General features: G+C 42.5%; 1 protein-coding gene, 1 long non-coding RNA gene and 1 pseudogene across 3 annotated transcripts in view; 1 reads left to right on the top strand and 2 right to left on the bottom strand.

Moving 5' to 3' along the window:
• The window catches only part of LOC146502267 (NACHT, LRR and PYD domains-containing protein 3-like), a 31,289-nt pseudogene extending 12,514 nt beyond the window's left edge, over positions 1–18,775 (bottom strand). Inside the window, exons 1-5 of the transcript XR_014869464.1 lie at positions 18,442–18,775; positions 15,603–15,693; positions 15,238–15,390; positions 15,084–15,113; positions 3,363–3,455 (exon numbers count right to left, since the gene is read on the bottom strand). The product of XR_014869464.1 is annotated as an NACHT, LRR and PYD domains-containing protein 3-like (transcript). The remainder of the gene's footprint in view (positions 1–3,362; positions 3,456–15,083; positions 15,114–15,237; positions 15,391–15,602; positions 15,694–18,441) is intronic.
• The window catches only part of LOC146502259 (uncharacterized), a 172,723-nt gene that overhangs the window by 62,116 nt on the left and 84,898 nt on the right, over positions 1–25,709 (top strand). The gene's annotated exons all lie outside the window — the stretch shown is intronic.
• LOC146502266 (C-reactive protein-like) lies at positions 21,705–24,177 on the bottom strand. Its single transcript, XM_085133467.1, has 2 exons — positions 23,168–24,177; positions 21,705–22,793 (listed from the first exon to the last, which is right to left on the bottom strand). Exons 1-2 carry the CDS (start codon positions 23,229–23,231, stop codon positions 22,159–22,161), a joined length of 699 nt encoding a protein of 232 aa, XP_084989593.1. The 5' UTR covers positions 23,232–24,177; the 3' UTR covers positions 21,705–22,158.

The following is a 25,709-nucleotide window of genomic DNA, read 5'->3' as shown; positions in this document are numbered from 1 at the left end:
CCCCCCCCCCCACCACCACCCCTCTGTCCCCTTCTGGCTGCCTCTGCCTCAATTTTATCCCACAACTTAGACATTCACATTACTCACACTCTCATTACACATACATATAGGATCTTGGGGGTGGGCACGCTACACGGAATCCCAATTACCATCAGGGTGTACACCTCACCCCTGGCGTCGTTGCCCACCTCTCAATTTTAAATACACGTAGACATTGAGGGCTAGCAGGAGGGACTATGCGCTTACCTGCTGCTCTCTGGCAGGTAGCTCCATGCCCTCCTGGGTTTTAAATGCACCTTAGAACACACATACATCAACACTACAATGAGCGGGTGGAGGGAGGTTAGGAGTCTTCTCTCACCCTCATTCTCTGCGGCCTGCTGGAGCAGGGGGGCTAGGAGGAGGAGTTGGCCGTCCGACTGGGGTCCGGAATGTGGGGCCTCCCTGCTGCTGCGGAGTCGGGGCGGTCTGCTTCTCCCCACCGCAGGGAAAAGGGTAACACAACCTGGGTCTGGGTGCAGTTCCCCCCTCCAGGGGCAAGGGTACCTAGACCCGGTTCGTAGAGTACGCTTGGGGAGTGTGATTGTGTGTACAGCGTCTCTTTATGTCTGTCTCCACGTTGGTTGAGTGTGGAGTAAGTGCATATGAGAGCATGAGGGTGGGAATGGATGTTTGTATCTGTGTGTGCCTGTATGTCTGTGTCCATATGTCAGGTTGGGTATCAGACGCCACCTCTCTGAGGACATCTCAGGCCCTCCAAGGTTTGGAGGCCTATCTCCCCCCACCACTTCCCCTGCCGGGGGCGGACTCCCTCAGACATCGGTGCGTTGGTGGTTCTATGTGTCCGGGGGTGGGCGTCCGGGTACACACCGGCTCACTCCTTGGCGGCTGCTTATCGGGGCCTGGAGCCTGGGGCTCGCTTGGGCCACTTCGGAGGTGGGGTGCCCCCGGCGGAGCTCACGGGCACGTCACTGCAACCCCCCCTGGCTTCTGCTCCATGGCTGCTGGGTGACCCCTCATCTGGGACTCTCCTCAGCTCTTTCTGGGACAGTGGCACGGCTGCCCCTCTGTTGGTCTTCCTTGGTCTCTTGTGTTCTGGGGGCCTCTGGATGTCTGGAGTTTTGATCTCCTCCATACCTGCTTCATGCCCTGGAGGACGGGGCAGTGGCCCCCCACACCCTCTAGCAGATCATTACATGAAGGAACCTTTTAAGAAAACAAGCGCACAAGTCCACACACAATTCTTTTTTACACACACACAAATTCTTTTTACACATATAAATCTTACTTATGCACACACAAATTCTTTTTACACATACAAATCTTTTTTACACACACACAAATTCTTTTTACACATACAAATCCTGATTTACAAGTACAAAATATTTATGACCACAATTTGAGCCCATACTTGACCCCCCCCCCCCCCCCCACACACACACACAAACACACACGCGCATGCCTATACATACACACAGACAAGGTACTCTTTGTTCACATGTATGCCTGTGTAAAATGTCATATGTTAATGAACTTATGTATAGTCATGTAACCGTAATAAAGAGCAGTGTTACGAGGGAGCAGATGAGAGCAACTGGGTCAAGCGAAGGAACGGCGCTGGTCACAGTTCTCTCCCTCATGCACGAGTAAGACAAAGAACTTTGGTGAGTTGCGTCTTGCTTTTGCTGTTGTAGTAGAATTGTCTCGTTCCAGCGGTGGGTCTGTGCTAGACAGACCCAACAGTGAATATCATGGCTGTATGTGATTATGCTGAAGAACAACATTTGCATGCTGTTTGCTCCTCCAGGTGGCATCATTGTGAGCAGGTGACCAACTGCCCTTGTTTTCACCTACTTCTGATCCAAACTCTGATCACAGACGCTGAGAGCAGTGATACATCCATGGAGCTGGATGTGAACAGGCTGTGTCAGAAAGTCTCCTTATATTTCAGCTGCATTGTTATAACAGTAGTGGTAATTAATACATCAATAAATTTTCCACTTTGTTTTCACTGTTTGCTGGGTGATGATGTCACATGCTTTTATGGCAGTCCAGCCGTAGTAAGAGTCCGAGGGGCACTAAGGGCATTTTTCCATAAGTACCTGGGAGTAGCGTTTTCCAGCAGTGTGCTTTCCTGTGCAAACATGAGTCAGACCGTTTTGGGTCCCTAGGTTGACCAGTGTAAGTTTTTTTTTTAATTTTGCCCCTGCAAAAAACATAACGATCAATCAAAATGATTGTTGGTGCCAATCTTTGGACCATCTAAAGGCCTAATTATAATAACAATCAAATATTACTTCAAATGTATTTTATGGAAAATATTTAAGTTTTTTTGTTTTTTTCGGCTAAAAAAATGGTGCGCTCATGTAAAGAAACTGGGATTTAAAGGGTTAAAACCCCCGAAATATAATTAAAACTTGATATGAATATTCTAGGCAGAAGTAGTTTTAAAAGACTGACTCATTTAAAGTGGAAAAAAATATTAATATATAACATTTTTATTGCACTTTTTGGGGCGGGACCGTTTTGGGTCCCTAGGGTGACCAGTGTAAGTTTTTTAAAGGATGACACAGGGGGGGGGGGGGGGGGGGGTTACATTAGGAGTAGTACATTATAGGTTAGGACAACAGAACAAAAACAAGACAACAGAACAACAAAAATACAGAGGCAGGTACATGATATGGGGTGTGTTTGGAGATTTGATTGATATTGGTAGACGCATGTAACTTACCACCGTAGCCTTTGATACTGGTCGGATTTGTGTATAGCAGTTAGATTATTTGGCCACTAGAGGGCTCTGATGACCACCTAATTGTTGATCTTTACTAATTTTGAGATATTAGGCCTTTTCTGTTGTTTTGGATATGCAGATATTCCTGCTTTCTACCTGTTTAAAATGGCACTGTGAGATTTTCCTAAGCCAGAGCATTTATCTATTTATGTCATTTATGTTGTAATTCATTATTGGTGTGTGATGTTGACAAGTAATGATTGTTATTCTCCCTGTTTTCTTGTTATTTAAAACCACACACATATGCACTCGCATACTCTCATTGAGTATACCAATTGGTGTACTACTGGCCTGCTGTTAATGTTCATTAAAGTATCTGGAAAGCACTCCCTGAGCCCACTCTCTGACTGGAGTCTTTATCCTGAGGGAGCTATCACACCAGCATCTCAGAGATAACTCTCTAACAGGCAGTCTGTGCATGTTGTTTGGTAAACTGAGTAGCTTACGTAATTTCTGTGGAGGTGAGGTAGTTATATACATTGTTGTAATTTTTTTTAACTTGAACTTTATTTGTTCTAGTTATACAGCATAAAGAGGACATAGTGTATTACACACTCACAAGGTAACTCACATTTCTCCAGATGATGCTTGGCCATTAAAAGCCAAAGCTGAGTGCACAGACATTGAGCTGGTTACAGGAGAGACCGCTGTTTGCTGGTGGAGCCTGAAAGAAACAAAACCAGAATCAGACTGTAGATATTTGTCACACATCCTGAGTTTTGTGGCATTTTGTATGTTTTAGTTGTTGAGTATTTTTGTTCCAGCAAAAAAAAAAGCTGTGTCTTTCAGTTCAACTCTTTGTGGGTAGACCCTGTGAGATCATTATTCTCCTTATATTGTTAGGTTAAAGAACATGACCATTGTTGTAGTATGTTAGACAAATGTTCCAGTATATTTTTGGGGATTAAAAGAATGTGACCATCTTTGGGTTCTGTTAGACAAGTGGGCGCCACCATTTATCTGCTGTGAATGTTTTACACTGTTTTCTTGTCATGTCAGACTGCTTAAATCATTTTCTGAGAATGTTGTGTGCAAAAGACCTTGTGCCGATAATAGCAGAAACAGACCACATTCTGTGCCCCCACCCTTGTAGGAGGTAGAAAGACAGGGAGCCGAGGTCATAACTTAGGCGCCACGACAGATAAGAGAGTGTGAATGTTTAGGTTTACGACCAGGTGGGGGCCAGTGAAAAGTATAAAAAGCTGTGTAACACGTCACCATTTTGAGACTTGCTGTGACCCTCTTCAGGCATCTCTCCCCATCCGGATGGTTTTTATGCTCATTGTGTGAAAATTGTATGGAAATAAAGGATTGTTGATTGAGCATTTATACACCGAGTATTGTCCTTCCTTCAGCCCAAAGATTCAAAGAACTGGGAGAATTCAACAACTTGGTGCCGTGACCCGGATCTTTGGTGTGCTGAGGAGGGGCAGATTTGGCCTGTGGTGAGATCGTGGGGCGAGGCGAACAGAGGACGGTCCAAACATAAAAAGGTAAGCACAGCCTGTTGTATTATAAATACCAAATGTGCATATTGGGCTTTCCAAATTAATCTGTTCGCTGAGTTACACGTATTTTCACATTAAATTGTCGGTGTCTGGTTTTCGGCGCAAGATACTAACAACATAAGTTGAGGCTGAATTCAAGTGTTATAGGAATTTTCTAGCAAGATACTAATAATATTCTACGTTGAGACTAGAAATCAAGTGTGTTATAGGAACTGGCTCTAGCAAGATACTAATCATATTCTACGTTGAGACTAGGGTGCAGCCCACTTTTACCCTACATAATTAATTTTGTCTATGACTGGCTTCTGTTGCAAGAAATGTGGAAAAACTTTCAAAAAGCGGCCAAAGTGTAGTATCTGAAATAGAGGTGAAATAGAATCTGGCTTGTGGTGCGCTTGCATTTTCAAAGGTGAGCTCAGAGGTTTCTGTGTGTGTTTCTGCTGATGAGACGCGCTTGCTGTGTTTCTGTGTGTGAAATATGAACATGGTGACAGTGACGGTTGATGTGTAAATGGGAGGACATTAGAGCAAAGACACATTTTAGGATCAAAGGTTGATGCCTAGTGGACCTGTGGAAATTGGTTTTGTTCATGGTGTTGGCAACCCCCCTGCCTGTGGACGCGCAGTCAGGTCCAGCGGCGTCTGGTTTGCTGAGGTGGTGACTTGGGGACTGAGGACTCCCGCATAGCCACAGAATAATATTGAAAACGTTTGTGTAATCACGGGTTTACATTTTATTCTGGATTAGAACATAGAACAAGACACATTTTGCGAACAAAGGTTGAGTTCTAAGAATAGTCAGAGAAAAAGGTTATATAAGGTTATATAAGGTTAAATAAGGTTAAATAAGGTTAAAAAGGTTGAAAAAGGTTGTATTCCTCGTTTCAGTGGTTGAAATTGTTGTTTGCCTGTCCCCTGACGAGTGTTAAATTAAATAAAGAGGGTATTTGGAGCCACATAGAGATAGACGGGCTGAATTGGGTGTATTACTCTGTGGTGTTAAAAAAAAAAAAAAAAAAGAGAGAGAGAAAGAGAGTTGGAGGTGTGTAGTTTGTGTGAAAGCGCCGTTAGAGTCGGCGTCTCGTCTGAAGTACGGGAGTCAATTAAAGTAACGGGATAATTTGTGTATAAAAGTGTGTTTGTGTTGTGCAGAAATTGTGGCAGGAGGCCAACAGAATAATTTGTGTCTGAAAGTGTGTTTGTGTTGTGCAGAAATTGCGGCAGGAGGTCGTGTCGTGAATTGTTGCAAATTGTGAAGTCATTTTGGAGGGTTTAAAGGTGTGTAGTGGTGTGAAAATGTTGGGTTCTAAGTCTAACATAGAAAAAGGAGGTGTGCAGGGTGAGTGGAAAACTTTTGAGAAGCAGAGAGAGGAGTTGCTGAGGGCGCTGCAGGTCATGCGACCTGGGAGTGCGCCAGAGAAAAAATTAGAGGTTGCAGCTGTGGCAAAGGAGAGTAAGGAGTTGTGTGATAAAGAAGGACTGATTGTAAATATAAGACATCTTTGTAATATAATAGAGAGTTGAGTGTGAAACGAGGCTGTGTGTGACGACAGCGCGCTGCGAGCTAGTTTAGACGGTGTGTGAACATGCAAATGAGGTGGCTGCTGTGAAGCCCACAGAGAACTTCCTGTTTAGCGTGTTATTGAGTTTTATAAGTATGATTTGCAAACAATGATACATGCCTGTAATTAAAACGCTGATTTTGTTGATTATAATATTATAAATACAGTTTTTGAATGACTGCGGTGAATGTTTGATGTTTGGCTGGGTTTTGATATAGGAGAGACGGCTTGGCGGCTGCTGGGGGTGAGTGTCGGTGGCCGGAAATCTGCATGCCCATAAAAGGCAACTGCCTGACTGTGTGAACGATGCACCGAGAGAGAGAGAGTAAAATCTAGGCAGATGAACCAAATGGATGTTTTAAGAAAAATAGTAAATGAATGTTTTAGTCTCTTAATACAGGTGGATTTCTCTCAACCTGGAAACCTGAGTACACCAGCAAAAGGATAGACTAACAAAATTGGGACGACAGACAGGCCAAGCTCTGGCTCAAAATTTTACAGCTTGACCTCTCACTTTGTCCTCTCCCTGAAAAGAGGCTTAAAGGACATCTTCTCCTCCAGTTATCGGTTACCATCACTGGAAATTTTCAGGCAAGTTTTTCACTGAATTGTTTTTGGCACCATGTGTCCCTGAATCTCACAAGCAAGCTCTAATTCCTGGCTGAAGACATGGAATGCTGTTATTTAAGGTGGGAAATCAAAATTTGGGAAACAAAATTAAAAACACACACAATTAGGGAAATGCCTTGTTGGAGAAAAAGTTAAAATAACCCACCTACAAACGCACACACACGCAATGAAGAAACAGCTTACATTCATGAACACGTGAAGATTTTCCAGCAAGGTTAAAGCAGCAAAACTTAACATACACCTGTTGTTAAATGATAAAGTTTATCCACTACTAACAAATAAACTCTCTGGGTTGCAGGACAACAACTTGACTTCAAAAAGACAGACACTGGTATGATAAACCGGTGATGAAATAATAAATTTAGTGGTTAAAAGAGTCAAATTGTGACATGTTTTCTTCTGATTGATTAATACAAGTGATTATTGAATGAAATAAAATTCCTTTTTTGAATTGTTAAACATGATCTTAAGAATTTTAACGTGTACCTGTGTTGTCCTGTCAACTTGGTGGGTTAGGAGTTGATTATATAGTGAGAAAAAACAAAAAAAGGGGGGGAGAAGGCTGACACAGGGCCTGGCCCCTCTCTGAATAACACAGCCAAAACAACATCATTTTCCTGTTCGTCTGTTTTTGTTTTGTTTTTGTTTTTTCTCTTTATGCTTAATTACAGGCTGCTTTATCGGCCCGGAAAGCCGAGGCTGACCTGGACTCCTGCTCTCCCCTCTACTACCTTTGCTCTCCCTTCTACCATCTTTGATGTGACCCTGACTAAATGCTACAGCAGCTGGACCCACAACAACAGCCTTAGAATGTCAACAGTGCTGCAGGAAAGAGATCTCATGCAGCGGAGACGGAGAACGTTAAATCCAAGGCCCGTTTCACTACACGGGGGAGATTTCCAGACAGCTTCAGCTGACAGAGCTGTGACGAGACGCCTATTAAGCCCGGATGAAAGGTGAGGCCGAGCAAAAGAATGCTGACCTTAACAACTCTGCATTAAAACTGTGCAGGACAGTGACGGACCAACACGGATGATCGGGCAGCAAAAAGGGCGTGCCAGAGACACGAGGAGTAACTGAGGTCAGGAGGCACCTCAGATTGGACAAAAGCAGCAGAAGAACATAAGCTGAAGGCACAGGTGTCGGGGCTCAGCCAGGAGCTGACCTCTGTGAAGAGCCGAACAGCAGAGCTGCAGAAGGCCGTGGAGCAAAGCAAGGAAAACATCAATAAACTTCAATCTGACGTGTACAGAAAAGACTCTTGAGGTTTCTGCCCTCAGTGAGAGCTCAAGGCATCAGAGCAGAAACTGAGCATGGCTCAGGAGGAGCTGGACAAGGAGAAGATGCAGGACACTGGAGAAAAGGACTGCCTCAATTGGGGCCAGAACCAGTATGGACAGAACTTTGGGCAGCAGCACCAAGGGATGCAAACGGACTGGAAAGGGGGAGGCAGGACCCCAGAGCACGCTTCAGGCCCTGGTTTACCCAGAACATCAGAACAGGAAAGTGATGAACACAAACACACACACAAACACACACAAACACACACATCTACATACACTGACTCAGAATTAAGAGAAACACACATACGAACACATATGCACTAGAAATGACACACACACACGCACACAAATCGAAATGCTGATTCAATTCACTGAGAAGTGATCCACACATACACACACACACACACACACATACACAGGTTTGTGCAAGGAAGAGTGATACACACACACGCTGATGCAATGAAGAATGCTTTACTAACAAATGCTATGCTGATACGCAAAATGCTGCACACAAACGTCCAAATACAGAATTTGTTACAACAACAAGAAGCCATTGATTGTTAATTGGTTAAATGCATTTCATGTCACCCAGAGGGCATTTGTGTAGATTTAGGGGACAGGGTCTAAAGCAGTTTGGTTATGAAAACAATGTCTGTGAGTGATGTCTGTTTATGGCTCAAGGCCTCGACTGAATTGTTTACTGTGCTTCACACAGCCTGATAAGGAGCAGTGGTACAGAGTGAAAATGATGAATTAACGGTGTGAGCCTTATTTCGGAGCACCACATTTTTGTGATTGAGATTTAATTGAAGGAGGAACACACTGAAAATAAAAAATAAATTTAAAAAAAAAGAAAAAAAAAGAAAAAGGGGGCCAGCCCTTGGATTTACGTAAGTATCCCAGGTGTATTTAACACAATTGCCTCAGCCTTTAAAGATCTGTACAAAATTCAACAGGAAATCATAGCTTCCCTGTATTTCCTACATTGTTGGCATGCTGGTGAGTGCTGTTGCTCCACAGTAAGAAGGTCCTGGGTGCAAGTCCACAGTCTGGCTAGTTTGCAGTGGTTTCTCTCTGGGTATTCTGGTTTCCTGCCACAGTGAAAAGTCATGCAGCTGTTAGAGCTAGGTTAATTGATGATTCTAAATTAGCCGTGAATGTAAGTGTAAATGGTTGTTTGTTTCTAGGTGATAGACTGGTGACCTGTTCGGGGTGCACCCTGCCTCGTAACCTATCACTTTCTGGTGAAGTTTTGGTTGATTTTGGGTTTTGCTTAACACTAGGTTGATTTTATCAGTGAGGTTTGGATTGTTTTCTTTCTCTAAGAGGGAGAAAGGTGGTTTTATGCTTGGACATGTTTCCAACGGGCCCCAGTATTTGTTATTGTATGAGTATTTTATTGGTTACGTTTGTTTTTGCTTTTGTTACAGTGCACTGAAATAAGAACATCTGAGAGGAGTGATCCACCGGTGGTGATATTTTGGTATTTTGTGAGTTCCTGATTTAACAAATCAGCTCTTTAATCCAGACCTGAGAGAGTGAACTTTAAAGCGCTATAAAACATTCTTACTGAAAACAGTCGCAAAGTATTTTTCTCCACATTAAAATGGGCTAAGGAGAAAGCCACTTATTGGGGACAATTAGAAAATGAGAGTCCCTGCCTAAAAAGGATTCAGCGAGGTAATCCGACCTAAAGTTCTTCTTTTTCTTTTTAAAATGACGTCATTTTGCTGAGGGTGGAAATCAAATGCGGCGATGGTTTCCACTATCAGCAAAGAAAGAAAGAATGGATGAATGAATGAATGAATGGAAATAAAAACAAACTGACTGACTGGTAAAAGTGACAAGACTTGACCACGACTCAAAGTTTACCTCCACCTAGACAGGCCAAAAGGGTGGATGAATTTATATGTTTCTTTTTACAGGAGCAGAAAGATGACAGCAACATCCGAGGTTGCGTGATGATTTAACCTTTTAAATGCCACTTTCTGTGTTTGTGAATCTACCAGGGGTGTGTTATTCATGGGCTTGTGTTGCTCACAGAGATTACTGTGAGAAAGTGTGTATACATCTGCGCAGCGCTAACATTTACATTCTCTTTTCTACAGCATTACAGTTCTTCATGTGGTTTGATGATGTGATTTATAACCGAACAATTGGTTGATGTTTGTTTCTCTACTACAGGATTGATGATGCTGTTACACTGTGTTGTTATTAAATCTTATAATTTTATCACTGGTATTTCAGACCACAATTTTATATTATTTTCTAGAAAACTTATAAAATCACGGGTTAAGAATGACTTTCAAAGTTCATCTAATAGGAGATCCTTTTATGAATTTATACCAAGAAGTCAGCGACAAAATGTAGCAGAAGCATTAGCATCAGTTAACTGGGAGCCTTTATTGTGTAGTGATGATCCACAATTCTGCAGCAGTCACTTCACTGACATTGTCAAGGATGTTATATCAACATACTCCATTAGAGGTCGACAAAAAATAAAGACAACATCTAATTTGCCCTGGTTAAACAAAGAGTGCAAGAATTTAATGAAAACAAGAGATCAATTACTAAAACAGTTCCTGAAAACAGGTCTAACTCTGGATAGACAGAGATTTACTTCAATGAGGAACAAAGTAACAAGAAGTTTGAGACAGGCCAAAGCAAAATTTTTTATAAACATAATTGAAAGAGCCAAAGGTAATGGTAAAATTATTTGGCAACACTTAAATAAATTACTTGGCCGTCATTCAAGCAAAAGTAAAAATACAATTGAACTTTATGTAAATAACTCTATTGTTAGAGAGCCTCTATCTATTGCCAGTAACTTAAACACTTTCTTTATTTCATCTGTCAAGGAGATCAGTCAGAGCTTTGACTCAGTTGTATGCTCTGATAATGTGAATGATGTTGGTCAAAATTTGTTCACCATCACCCATATTTCAGACACTGAAGTTGTTAAACTAATTACAGGTTTAAAACAATCAAAAGCACTTGATGTATATGGTATTAACATAAATTTCCTAAAGGAACATATGGATTTGCTTGTACGTCCAACAACTCATGTTTTGAATATGTCTTTCGAACACTCCATTGTTCCAACAGATTGGAAAATTGCTGCAGTTACACCAATTTTCAAAGCAGGTGTGAAGACTGACATGGCTAACTATCGCCCCATAAGCATACTCCCGGTCGTATCTAAAATAGCTGAGAAGTGGGTGGTTAAACTCCTCACTGCTCACCTAGAAAACACCCAACCCTCATTACATCCATTGCAGTTTGGCTTTCGGGCACATCACTCCACAGATACTGCCCTGTGTATGTTAGTGGAGAACTTGAAGAGCTTGCTGGACAGGAGTCCCTGTGTTGGAGCTGTATTTTTAGATCTGAAGAAGGCTTTCGACTCTGTAAACCATCAGATATTGTTGTCCAGATTGACTCAGTTTAATATCTCCAGTCAGGCTCTTCAGTGGTTTGCCTCATATCTCGCACACAGGAAACAGTGTGTGGTGTTGGATGGGGTTAAATCTCCATATTTAGACTGTGATACAGGGGTTCCTCAAGGATCTGTTCTTGGGCCCTTATTGTTCTCTCTCTTTATCAATAACTTACCTGAAGTCTGTCCAAATATATTTGCTCAAATGTATGCGGATGATGCAGTTATATATACGCAAGCAAATAGTGTCCAGCAGGTGGCAAAAGATCTTACAGCTGCTTTAGCGTTAATGCATAGCTGGCTGGAGGACTCATGCCTAATGTTGAACACCTCAAAAACTGTCTGTATGTATTTTTCAAAACGCCCCTTAAACTTGAAGCAGTCAAACATATTCCTGGATGGAGTAGAGCTTGAATTAGCTCCAGAATTTAAATATCTTGGGGTCATTCTAGACCCAACATTATCCTTCAAGAGTCACATAAATAAAGTGTCCCAGGTACTTAAATTTAATAATCGAAATTTTAATCATATACGTAATAATTTAAATATTAATGTTGCAAAAACTTATTTTTACTCAATGATCATCTCTCATATGGACTATTGTTTGACGTCCTGGTCACTTGCTTGTCCAACAATACTTAAAACTATTGAAAACATTTATAAAAGAAGTTTAAAACTACTCGACAAAAAACCGACTTCCCACCACCATTGTCATGTATTAAAAAAACATAAATTACTGAACTTCAATAACTTAGTGAAACTTAAAAGGGTGTGTTTAATATATAAAGTCTTACACTCCCTTGCTCCACCACCACTAAAGCAGTTTATCAGGCATAAAGAAAGCTCAGACAGGACCACTCGAGCTACAATCCGAGGAGACTTGTTTATACCCCACAGACGGACAGCATTTGGGCAGAACGTCCTCTCTGTTAAGGGTGGCCATCTGTGGAACAGTCTTCCTCAACCTATTAGAGAATGCTCGACATTCAATTTGTTTAAAGCAAAGGTTAAAAACTGGCTATGGATAAATCAAGTGTGTGATCATGTATGAGTTGTATATTTTTAATGTTTTATTTCGGTACAGAATGGTGTGTATGTGTAGTTTGGTGATGGAGTTTTTATTATGAATGAATGATGATTTTTTTTGAATTATTGTCTATTTCTTTATGTTTAAGGACAACAGGTGGAAATTAGCTTTTGGCTATAATCTGGCATGTTTACATTCATGTAATTTTTCTTTTTACATTTATGTTCATTAACATGCACTGTCCTAAATAAATAAATAAGAAAATAAGAAATTGGGAAAATGTTGAAGGTTACTTTGACGATGTGAATAACGTGAGAAATTTCCTGTGTTGAAACCAGTGTCATTCCTTTTACAGCAGGCTTAATTTTATGGCCTTTTACGGCACCTCTGGAACCTATCGACCTGCGCCTGACCACCAGGATTGTCTATGTGTGCTCCTAATGTCTGTTTTTTCTAAGAGTGGATGTGGAGGATTCAGCAGAAAACAGACAAGTGACATGAGGAAACAAATAAGATGCAGTGTTTATGGAATAGTTGAATATGAGCTCATAGTGATAAAATGGGTGGAGTGACATTGTTTAAGGGAAGTCACAGATTAAATTGTGGAATAAATTGGGATGATTCATGATTTGGGACAAATTATGGTAATAATAGTGATTTAATGATTGGAGAAAACCTGCACATGATACTTGTCTTTTATGCTGAATACTTTATCACTCTTATGATCTACAGTTGGTTGCAAATGTGAAGTTTGATGTAACAGATTTGTCTTCCAGGATACAGGCTCCAGGTGGAGCTGGGAATTAAATAGGCTGAACATGTAACTGCTGATTAATGTTTTTACACAGGGTTACAGGTTGGAGTATGGCTGCTCCAAGTGGGAAACCCTGGAGATTGTTTTAAAGAGAATGTGCAACATTCTTGTACATGTCTCATTGAGGAGTTGACACATGGTGGAAGCCATGTGGGGAGAGGAGTGTTATTTTTTAATCTGTCGATGTCGTGAGGTGCCATGACGAGAAGGAGTGGCTGAGAGGATCGTCCACAAGATGGGAGCTGAGGCCAGGAGAGAGGCTTCAGGAGGATCAGAGATCATCTTCAGCACAGCAGACATCCCACAGAGAACTGTGCTACTGAGCTTCCAGGAGATCAAGAGGAGACTTCCCACAGCAGGATTTTAAATATAATGAGAGATTCATCGTTGACATTGAGGAAGACAACTAAGGTGTACGACGTGCTCTGCCTTAAATCTTCAGCAGCGTTGGACGTGACAACTCGAGGGATGGAGAGAGCGTGCCAAGCTCTAAAAGTGACAGCGCAGAGGAAATCCAGCGATGGAATTGTGTTTCTGTGTGAAGCACAAATACTAGGAGACTGGGAAAGAGTTGACACCACATTGCAACCCTAGAATGTATGTTGTAAGTGATCTCTCTAAAGAGAGATCAAAGGGGGAATTGTGAGATCATTATTCTCCTTATATTGTTAGGTTAAAGAACATGACCATTGTTGTAGTATGTTAGACAAATGTTCCAGTATATTTTTGGGGATTAAAAGAATGTGACCATCTTTGGGTTCTGTTAGACAAGTGGGCGCCACCATTTATCTGCTGTGAATGTTTTACACTGTTTTCTTGTCATGTCAGACTGCTTAAATCATTTTCTGAGAATGTTGTGTGCAAAAGACCTTGTGCCGATAATAGCAGAAACAGACCACATTCTGTGCCCCCACCCTTGTAGGAGGTAGAAAGACAGGGAGCCGAGGTCATAACTTAGGCGCCACGACAGATAAGAGAGTGTGAATGTTTAGGTTTACGACCAGGTGGGGGCCAGTGAAAAGTATAAAAAGCTGTGTAACACGTCACCATTTTGAGACTTGCTGTGACCCTCTTCAGGCATCTCTCCCCATCCGGATGGTTTTTATGCTCATTGTGTGAAAATTGTATGGAAATAAAGGATTGTTGATTGAGCATTTATACACCGAGTATTGTCCTTCCTTCAGCCCAAAGATTCAAAGAACTGGGAGAATTCAACAACCCACACACATCTCTGGCTGTGTGTGGGTCTACCTGGCACACAGCCAGAGATGACAACTGACATTTCAAAATAAATCATTACATCAAGTAGAAACTTGAAGAGTAGGTACTTAGGTTAAAAAAATACTTGTAAATCTAGGTTAATTCAGACAGTTGCTAGTTATTAGTTCAGTATTTTGTGTAAGGTCATCTAAATTGAGGACCCGGATTTGCAGCCGTGCAGCTGCAGTATAGCCTGTCATTCAGCCTGTGTACTGAAGGACTTGTTCTGTCCAGTCAACATACACTGTCAGATCGGCATACACTTTGATTTTATGAGCTGTATGAAACCCTGACTTGTCGTCTCTACGCTGAGATGATGGAGCGCCCCGGCTGTCAGACTTTAGTCTTTCCAGTATGTAATCCTCTCTCCTCACTTGCTTCCCAGTTACCCAGTTCAGTTCAAAATTGGTCAATTACCTGTGCCTCCTCTGCAATCAGCTCAACACTGTGGAAACAAAGACCTGGCTGCCCACCTGCAGCTCCTCCAACATGATCATCATCCACTCTAGCAAGTAAGGCCTCAGAGACCTTTAACTGTCTGCCTTCACAAATCATCATAATCAGCTGGACAGCCCTAATAATCTGATTCTTTCCTCCTGAGTTTGCCTAATGGAAAAGACCCTGGTTCTACAGGGTTAGGGTTCAATTGAAATATATTTACACAGTTCAATTCAATTCAATTCAATTTTATTTATATAGCACTAAATCACAACAAAAGTCGCCTCAAAGCGCTTCATAGATACAGAGAGATACAAATCACAACTACACCTACCTCAAAGGACAAAGGCAGGACAAAGACACGCTGTGGAAGAGAGCCAGAGATTAATAATAGCTAATGATTAATTATTGTCAATGAGCTAATGCTTTGTCAAAATAAACTCTTATCTGTGGTCTGAGTACAATCTTTGGGTCACTGACAAACTTACTCTGTTTCAGACCAAGGCAAAGAGTGTCCACTCACGAGGGACACACCCCTGGGTCCAGGTCCAGGTTTTGTTTCTGGTCCAGGTTCAGGTTCAGGTCCAGCTTCTGTTTCCGTTTCTGGTTCAGGATATTTAGATCTGTTCCGTTGCTGTGTACTTTAATACACACACACACACACACACACACACACACACACATGCGCGCGCACACACACACACACATGCGCACGCGCACACACACACACACACACACACACACACACACACACACACACACAGCTTTGAGTCCAGATAATGATGGAGCAGTGATGTGAGTGCTGAGTTGTGACCTGGAGAAGAGTCCTGACAGTCAGAGATGGTCCTCTCACCTCTGGCTCTCATGTTCCCCACACAGAATGGATTTAGAGGCAGGGGCTCTCTTCTCTCTGTGCTCACACTGATCCATAACAGAGGCCCCACCTTCACACAAACACAACAGACTCAGTCAGCACAACATCCTTTACATCGTCATATTTGTGTGCTGTTTAAATGTTGCAGAGGATGGACAAAGTCATCATTTAATTCTAACCTCCACCCCGGAGGGAAGGGTAATATCTCTTGGGTCTGGGTGCTGTTTCCATCTCTGGGGGTGAGGATACCTGGACCCGGGGTATAGAGTATGTTTGGGGAGTGTGATTGTGTGTACATGTCCATTTACGTTTATTCCTACGTTGGGCGAGTGCTGAGTGTTTGTATATGTGTGCATGAGGGTGGGAATGCATGTCTGTGTCTGTGTGTGCCTGTTTGTCTGTGTCTATATGTCAGGTCGGGTCTTAGACTTCACCTCTCTGGGAACTCCAAGGCCCTCCAAAGTGTGGAGGCCTATCTCCCCTCACCACACTCCCTGCCGGTGACTGATGCCCTCAGGGGTCGGTGCATTGTTGGTTCTTGGTGTCCGGGGCTGGGCGCTCGGGTATGTACCGGCTCACTCCCGGTGGCTACTTGGCGGGGCCTGGCGCCTGCTGCTCGGTCAGGCCTCTTCCGGGGCGCGGGGGGCCCTCGGGCCTCCGGCCTCTGTGCCTGCGGCTCGGTTCACTCTGGCACAGCTGGCTGCCGGCGGAGCCGGCGGGCACGCCGGTGCAGCCCCCTCTAGCTCCTGCCCGGTGGCTACTGGGTGACCCCTCGTCTGGGGATCCTCAGCCCTTCCCATGAAGGTGGCACGGATGCCCCTCCGGTGGTCCTCCTTGGGCTCTTGCACTCTGGGGCCTCTGGATGTCTGGGGCCTGGATCTCCTCCATGCCTGCTTCATGCCCTGGGGGACGGGGCTATGGCTCTCTACATCCTCTAGCAGACCATTACATGGGGAAACCATTTGAATACAAGCGCGCCGATCCACACAGGTGTGCACATGGGTGTTCACTGTTCGTAGACTTAAATCACACCTTTCTTGGCTGCTACTTCAAAGCACATTGTGCGCTGTCTGTCCTGCGTGCTGCACAACAACATTCAATATTTAGTATTTACTGCTGTTTACACTTAGCTAGATTAATGCGATGGTGTTGTGTATAGTATGTTGCTTTGTTTTGTTTTTTTTGCTTGTTTTCTATTCTTTTTCTCTCAACAGGTGATCCCGGAGATATTTTTTCTTCCCCCCTTTCTCACTGTCCCTCTCCCCTTCTGTTTTTCTTTTCCTTCCTCTTTCTTTCTCCCTTTCCTATCCCTCACTCATGTCTGTCCCGTCTGTAACAACTGAAAATAAAATAAATAATAAAAACAAAGGTCAATCAAATGGACCAATACGGCAATGCCATGATGATCCATTTGGCAAAATAAATCCATTGGGTATCCTTGTTGGTCTTCAGACAACAATTCTGATGGCTAAAGAACCAAATGGGACAGGCGAAAAAAAAATAAATAAATAAATAAATTCTGGATGTCTTATAGCGTTGATGGATTTACAATAATCCCCACATTGCATGTAATTCCCCAAAATGTGTTTGATGCATAAACATGCAAGCATCTGTTTCTTACACAGTCAGGATTTAACATGTGACCACTTCACAATTCAAATACTGTAAAATAAAAATGCAGGTAGATTTACTTTGGTGTTTATTTTGTTGTTCTTCGGTTATTTTTTCATGTTGCCCACATTATCTGATAAAGCAGTATGAGAACAACACACTGTGAAAAAGTCAGAACTTTTCAGAGACTAATTAAAACTCGGAAACCCGTCCTTTACAGAGCTACTGAGACTCTGCTGTGGATCTAAACTGTGGTCTGTGAAAAATACACCTGTACTGTCGACAGGTTTGATATTGAACTGTGTGTGCCAGAGGTGCACATCCAATCCTGATGAAAACCTCTGAATCCTGGTCTTGTCTTTAACTTCTTCCATAGAGATGACCTTCCTGTACCTTTAATAATAGGTTTTGACACACCAGTATAGAAATAAATAAAGATGCGGTTTCTGGGTTTTTTCTAAGGGTAGCTGCACAGACAGAGGCTACCCTCACTGATACTAATACAAACCCATTCACTGTGTCCTATAACATCTGATCAAGGCTTACTTGCTATAAAACAGACTAAGATGAGAACTAAGGGTGATAGAGCTTTTGCCGCTGTGGCCCCTAGACTGTGGAACTCTCTCCCCCAAACCTTAAGAACTCTGGACTCAGTAGCTGTTTTTAAAAAACAACTCAAAACTCACCTTTTTAAAAGCGCTTTTGGTTAATTTTTGCCTGTTTTATATTGTCTGTTTTACTTTTTTATGACTTTTTATCTTATGTGGAGCACTTTGTGACTCTGTCTAGAAAGGTGCTATATAAATAAAGTTTTATATTTTATATTATTATTTTCCAGGTCGTTTCCAAGTTAAACATGTGGAACAAAAAGGCCTTCAGTGCATCCAAGTCTGTTATAAGACAACTCAACTCTGAGAATTTATTCTTAGAAAATAAGTTTAAGCTACTCTAAAGTGTCAAACCAGTTCAGACATTCCCGGCATTTTTCACCACTGACTCAAACTCAGACTACAGTCCACAACAACCACCACCAAAATACACACCCCTCATTCTGAAATCAGTGTTCTCAGATTCAGATTCTTCACTGGATTAATACTGACGAGCCCACACAGCCAGTCAGCATTAGGAAGTACTTGTGCCGTACAGTGAGAGTGATCCACAGACGTGTTCACATTTCTCTGGAAGGATTCTCACCTGCTGAACTCACCTCAGGTCAGCTTCCAGGCACTTCACAGCTTCCTGTGTGGACAAAACATCAGGGGAGGAGCAGCTGCTTGTTATCCTCGTCAGTCCTGGAGTCTGTGAGTGTTTGATCTTAGCACAGTGTCACATGCTCATAACCTCAGAGAGACATCAGATGTCAAAACCAGTCTAACCTGTGAGGAAAGACCCGGTCAGTGTCAGAGAGCACACACATCAGATGATGTAAGTCAGTGGTCTCTCCAGCAGATGGAGCTAACTGATGATCTGATGAGTTTTGATGGAGCAGCAGCAGTTTGGATTCACATGTAGAAATATTCTGCGGAAACAGCCAGTCAGCATCAGAGTAAAGTGACAGCTAGTCAGAGAGGGTGAGGACCACAGTCAACGTTTCCTCTTCTTTACTTTCTCCAGTGTATGCTCCAGTGAGCATCTAGACTGGATTAAATACATTTTAGACATGAAGTTGAAAGATGTCATGGACTAACTCACCACTAGAGGTCTCTCTTTCTCCCTGTATTACTAACATGATGAGGGCCTCTAAAGTGTGAACCTTGCCCTGTGACAGACTGTCCAAGACGTCTGAGCTCCAGCGTTTGTGACTGAAAATCAAAGGTTTTGATTGGGTGTTACTGAGCACTGATTAGCAGGCATGTATTGTTCTCTATAACCTAGAGAATAGGGATTTGATCAACTGGTCCCTATGTTTTCATTTTGACATACTGCATAAACACAACTGATCTAAAATCAGACAAAAAACATAGCAGAAAAAGTTATATTTTTTACTGTAACAATCACAAACTACACACTCCAAACACGCTAAATGTCACAAATCTCTCACATCTCAGAACTTGCTCTCTCTCTCTTTTTTTTTCTGTTCTCTTTCTTTCTCTCTTTCTCTCTCTCTCACACACTCCTAAAACTTCCCCCTCTTCCTAAACAACCAAATGTCATGTTGCCATATCATTTTTTGATTGGTCGACGTGGTAATATTTCCACCAACACAAAAGGGGTATTTTTTGTTTTGTTTTTTTTTTGTTTGTTTTTTGGTCATAAGCAGAGAGTGCTTGCTTGCGCTGTCCTTAGACAGTAAACGTGATGAAAGTATTCAGGAAAAAACACACGTATATATTGTTTATCATTGTTTATCTGGTTTTATGCGGCCTATCAACACAATTTAAAAACTGGTATATAGCACCTTGTTGCTTTGTCATCTTGAAGTGGCAATCATGGCTCAAGGGTTGGCCTTGTAATTGGAAGGTTGCTCGTTCGACAGTCTGGACAGTCTCGTCGTTGTGTCCTTGGGCGAGACACTTCACCCCGTTGCCTACTGGTGGTGGTCAGAGGGCCCGGTGGCACCAGTGTCCGGCAGCCTCCCCTCTGTCAGTGCGCCCCAGGGTGGCTGTGGCTACAATGCAGCTTGCCATCACCAGTGTGTGAATGTGTGCGTGAATGGGTGGATGACTGGATGTGTAAAGCGCTTTGGGGTCCTTAGGGACTAGTAAAGCGCTATATAAATACAGGCCATTTACCATGTGATTGGTTTACCACGACTACTTTATTCTTCCTCAGCCAAACAGCAGCACTCATGCGATTGTTTTGCCCCCTAGCTCCAGGTGTTGTGCCAAAATGTGATTGTCACCCACGAGAGTGCGCGCAGCTACTTAAAGCTGTAGTGCTCAGATTACTTACGTAGACAGCTAATTCCGTACAACTGATATAACGTGTGGTAAGCTGAACACAGCTTCAACCGTCTGTTTGTTGAAAAATAGTAACGCAACGGCACCACATTTTTTTGTTAGTGGCGGTAACGGCGTTGTAACGATAGAAATAGTAATTAGTTAGATTACTGAAAAAAGTAACACCATTAGTAATGCCATTACTTATAATGCCATTATTCCCATCATTGGGAGGGACGTTTCCTGCCGGATACACAATGGAAGAGTGGCAGAAGTGACGCTTTGTGTGCCAGGCGGGACTGTCAATTGAGGACATATAAGATTTATACCTACAGGCAGTGGCGGTCCTAGCCTGTTTGGCGCCCTGAGCGAACACTCCCTCTGGAGCTCCTGATGGCTTTGAACTTTTCTTGTCCATCTTCCATTGGTTTTAATTTTGCACTCCGGTATGAACACCCATCCCCTAACCCGAGGTTGACCACAACATAACCTAATAAGCCTACACCTTAGTTCACAGATATGCATTGTCTAGGGTTTATTTCTGGGATTTCGCACAACCCAGGATTCAAATCATGAATACATAATGGATTTGGATTTACAACATTATGAATGAAATGTTCAAGTTCAAGTTCAAGTTCAAATTTTATTCGCCACATGCAGTGGCAGGTTGCCCTGCAGTGGAATGAAATGTGCTCTATTTGGAAGCAGCCGGCCCCCCCTCGTCTTTCGACAGGTTGTGTGTGAGACTTTAAATCATCAAACTGTAAAATCTAAATTTTAAATTGTTATTGATCCCTTTACCCCGAGTCCTAAAGTGTATATTTTTTTTCTTACTCTTCTTATATTTATTGTTTGTTTACTTGCATTGCTGTAACTGGAGCCCTGTCGTCTCGTCTCTCTATATACTGGACTGTATGTAGCGGAGATGGCAATAAAGTGCCGGCACACGATTGCTCTTGCGCTCACTTTTCGCATACAGAATTTCGAAAAAACATCAGTGCAAATTATAAGTCTGTATCATGATGTCTGGTGTTTTCGTGTTTGCTGGTTTGTTTTTCTTTTCTTTTATTTCGTGAGTTGTTATTAAATGCTGCTCCAGCCAGCCAGAGAATCCCCCACTACGCTGCCCTCTCCTCCCTGTGCTGCAAGGAGCAGGCACACCTCGCAAACGAGGGCACCCTTACTCCCAGCAAATGGGTGATAGACATTCCCAAAATGTGTTGGCTGATGTCGGGGCAGGATGAGTACGAGCAAATTATTATTATTTTTTGCCAATGCCCGTGATGCCGCCCCCCCCCCCCCCCCCCCCCCCCGCCCCCCGATGCCGCCCCGGGCAACCGCCCGTGTCGCCTGTATCTAAAACCGCTACTTCCTACATGACTGTTTAATTTTGCTAAACCGGGTGAATGAAAACTCTCTCAGTTGAACACAGGAAACATATACACATGCACACACACACGTATACAGACACTGACATACACTCCCCTCAAATCTCCTACCAGGAGCTCAGTCCGAGTAGAGTTGTCTTTTACTCTCCTCCACCACCTACTGTGCTGTACATTGTTTTTCTTTATGGTACCTGTTCTGACCTGTCTCCCTGATGTAATGTTTGTGTAACATATGTATGGAGAGAAGAGGTCCAGTTTCGCTGCAGGCAACTGCAAGTGACAAATAAAGCTTCATCGTCATCATAAGCTAGCTGGCATTAGCTCATAGCTTAGCTCTCACTAAAATGGCAGCAACCAAATGCTAACCCTGATGCTTTTAAATGCATAATCTACACCTGCGTGCTGGCTTCAGTGTGCAGGTGTGACCATATAGCAGTGACTTTGTTTACCTCCGCTACCTGTGACTGACTGGATTATGTTGGTGTAAATCTTGTGAATAAATAAATTAAGCCGAGCAGAATGAGACATCAGAACTTTAATTGATCTGGAAACTATGACACAGAATCAGCCAGCATGAGGCATCCACCGAGTGGCTGCTGTTTCATAAAAAGTGCTTGAAGCTGGAACTTGATGCCCGACGCTCACAGTAAGAACACTTTACTGACAGACTGGTTCCTCAAAATCTGCATCCTGGATGGAGACATTCCCTGACACATCAAAGTTCAAGTTGTTCCAGTTGAGGAGGTTTCCCGGAGAGAAGGAGCCCTGATTCATGTAGGGCCTGAGGTCGCACGCAGACACCACCCGGTCCCACATGTGCAGGTCAGTAATGTCACCTTCAAACGAGTCATTCCTGTCGAACCCACCTCCGTACGCATCCTGCTCCTGACTGACAATGATGCTCAGATTACCATTGACCAGATAGTTCTGTCCCACCAACTTCCGTGAGGTTCGAAGTCTGTTCAGCCAGAGCTGGGTCAGCCCGGTCCGAGAGTCCCAGGTCCAACAGACCGAGTTCCAGTCCATCCTGTTGGTGGGTAGCTTTGTGAATATGTAGGTGTCGTCGCCCGCGTGGACCTTGTAGGACCCCTCAGTGTCTTTGTGTAGCATCAGAGCATTTGAGTGGTCTCGGGTGGCCAAAGAGAAGAGTCCCTGCATCCGGTTCAGCTGGGAGAAGAAGCGAAGGCATACAGTCATGACAGTGATCAAGCGGGTGTTAGCACGAAGAGCAACGCGGGGCTGGTTTATGCCTTTGGGGTCGCTGGGAAATGTGAACTGTTTCCCTGACAGATCTGCAGGAAAAAAGACAAGGAGACAGGATGAACTCACAGAGCTCCTGGTTATCTAGAGCAGCTCTGTAATGAAAAAACTTGTGAGCTTTACCACTAAAATAAACGTAAAACAGCAGCAACAACAACATCATAAATACATCAAAACAGTTCAGTGGGAAAAAAAAACAGCTCCACAAGCTGACACAAACAAAAGAATTCAAAAGAAACGAGAGAGTGGAATAAACTCAACGAGCAGAAGCTGTGAACTAATCAGATGTCTGTTAGAGCTGAAATCGGTCTGAACTCAGATCAGTGAAACTGAGACATGTTTTAAAGATCACGATCGAGGAGCATGATTTAATGATGTCACTCACGGTCATTTGGCCGTTTCTTACCTTGAACCTCACTCCTTCCGACAGTCCAGAGAAGGATGAAGAGCAGCATCGATGATGACTCCATGATGATGATGATGAGAAACAAGAGGACTTCCACTGGAGCTGTAGCGTATGAAGATGGTGTTTCAGTGTCTTTTACATCTGCTTAGAAAATAAAAGGCTCGTTTAAATGATACGGTTACTGTTTTTACAGAGATATCACTGCTTCTCTGACAGCTGAAGAGTCAGTGCTTTATCCAATAACAAGGCGTAATTAACAATAACACACTGAATACTGCAGCAATGGTGCTTCTCTTTGTCCTTGTCTCCTTTGAACAGAAACAGTCTGAGAAATGATGATTCTCATTGTTATTCCTGTGTGGTTGTTTTGTTTCCAACCATCTAACCTTGTTTCATCATCCAATCACAGCCAACCATACAAGTCTCCCATACTCAGCCACTTTTTCACTTTTTCTGAAGAAAGCAGAAGGGTGAGACTTCCTGTTTTTGTGATTTCTAAATGTTGGACTACTTTCCTGAAATGTTTAAGGAGTCAACAGTTTTTGTGTTATTTCTTCATATCTGTGCAGCACAATACAGGATGCTACAGGCCGATACTTTAAAGACAACCTCACAAACACATGAGCTGTTGCTCAGGAGGAAGAGCAGGCTGTCTATCAGTCAGTGCGTCGGTGGATCGACACTTACAGTAAACAGCTTTAGTGAAGGTTACAAATGATCTTCTTATTAGTGATGTGTCGGTCATGAACGAAATAGCTCTTAGAGCCGGATCTTTGACGTGAACGATGCGAGCCGGCTCCTTATCGCGAGCCGTGGGTTTTTTTCCCCTTTCTCTCACCCTCTCTCTCGCACTTTTTTTCCGCTTCACTCAGCATGCGAGCCTTGTGCTTTGCGCTGGGAAGAGGGGGGAGGGGCGGTAGTTACACTCAGTAGCACAGTAACAGAGCAGGAGGGAAAGACAGAGAGAGAGTCAGGGACAACAACGTCACATCAACGTCACATCATCCACAACTATTTTCAGTTGCAGATGATAAAGGATTCAGACAGTTTATTCATGCAGGCCCATATGACAGAGAATATGCATCTTCTTTTTGTTTTCATATTTTAATTTATATTTAATTGTGTTGTAGTTAGCAGTGTTTTGTGTTGTTTCACTTTAAATTTGTTTAAAAGAAAAAGCTGAAAATTTAAACAGTTAAAAGTTGAAATGTGAATAGTTGGTTTTTGTATTATATGATTTATTTATTAGATTTTATGTGGAGTGAATAAATAAAAGTATATTTACGGTGGTCCCTAGAGACAAAACACGTACAAACACTACAAACTCCAAAACACGTACAAACTCCAAAGCACGTACAAACTCCAAAACACGTACAAACTCCAAAACACGTAAAAACTCAAAAGCACATAAAAACTCAAAACATGTACAAAAGACAACAGAAGTGCTCCAGGATGCTAGGGCGAAGTGTTGAGCTTTGTTACCTAGTGGCTACACAAACCAGCAAGTACCAACGACCGTATTTGGTGTGTGGTAGTAACAGGTAAATTAACATTTTTTTAAATTATTTGAATATATATGAGTGCTTGTGTATGAATACACAAACAATACACATATGCTTTCAATTGTGTAATTTAAGTGATCTAGGTAGCTCTGTTTTGGAAGTTCAGTTAAAGTTAGGAATGTGTTTTGGAATTTGTACATGCTCTGTGTCTAGGGGCCACCGCATATATTTATATATAAACATATATAAATAAAAACACTTTTTTTTACATTAGTAATTCCTTTTGTCCAAAATTTTATATTATTGTTAATAATAAATTAATTAAAGCAACAAAACAACCTGAAGAGACGGTTCAGAGCCGAAAAAGCCGGCTCTTTTTTAGTGAGCCAAGCCGAAAGAGCCAGGAATCCCATCACTACTTCTTCTGGCCACTGACATTGGACTCATCTCTGTGCTTGTCCTGCTGGACCTCAGTGCAGCGTTCGATACTGTTGACCATAATATTCTATTAGAGTGATAGAGCATGCTGTAAATATTACAGATACTGTGGTGCAGTGTTTTGTATAATATCTATCTAATAAAGTCCTATTTGTTCATTTAAATGGAGAGTCCTCTTCACACACCAAGGTTAATTATGGAGTTCCACAGGGTTCAGTGCTAGAACCAGTTCTGTTTACATTATACATGCTTCCCTTAGGTGGTATCATTAGAAGGTAAAGCATACATTTGTTTAGAAACTAAACAGAAACTAAACAGAAACTAAACGATCTAATAAGAACTTATAAGCACAAGAAAACCAGACATAAACCCCTCAGAGAATCTAACCCAATGTAGAATATCATTTCAACTAGATTCAAACAGTCCAAACACAAACCTGACATCAGAGACCCAGGTCCATGAAAGAAATACAGCAGAATGATCCTTTAATGGTCAAACTAAACTTTCTGAATGTGATTGTGATGCACGTAGTTTCTCTCACAGTGGGATGAGTCTGTGTTCACGAGCCCGTCTGTGTGCTGCATGTCTTCATTTAAACCTCT

Source organism: Neolamprologus multifasciatus, chromosome 15 (genome assembly GCF_963576455.1).
Source record: "Neolamprologus multifasciatus chromosome 15, fNeoMul1.2, whole genome shotgun sequence".
In the NCBI taxonomy this organism is placed as follows: domain Eukaryota; kingdom Metazoa; phylum Chordata; class Actinopteri; order Cichliformes; family Cichlidae; genus Neolamprologus; species Neolamprologus multifasciatus.
The sequence above is the reverse complement of the archived record's forward strand: the minus strand, read 5'-3'. Positions and strand labels throughout refer to the sequence as shown.

What these genes read in the sequence shown, in the direction of transcription:
- LOC146502266 (XM_085133467.1), bottom strand. Translation starts at nt 23,231, where the DNA reads ATGGAGTCATCATCGATGCTGCTCTTCATCCTTCTCTGGACTGTCGGA. An exon ending in CGGAAGGAGTGAGGTTCAAG is followed by an intron (nt 22,794 to 23,167) that starts GTAAGAAACGGC and finishes TTTTTCCTGCAG; the next exon opens with ATCTGTCAGGGAAACAGTTC.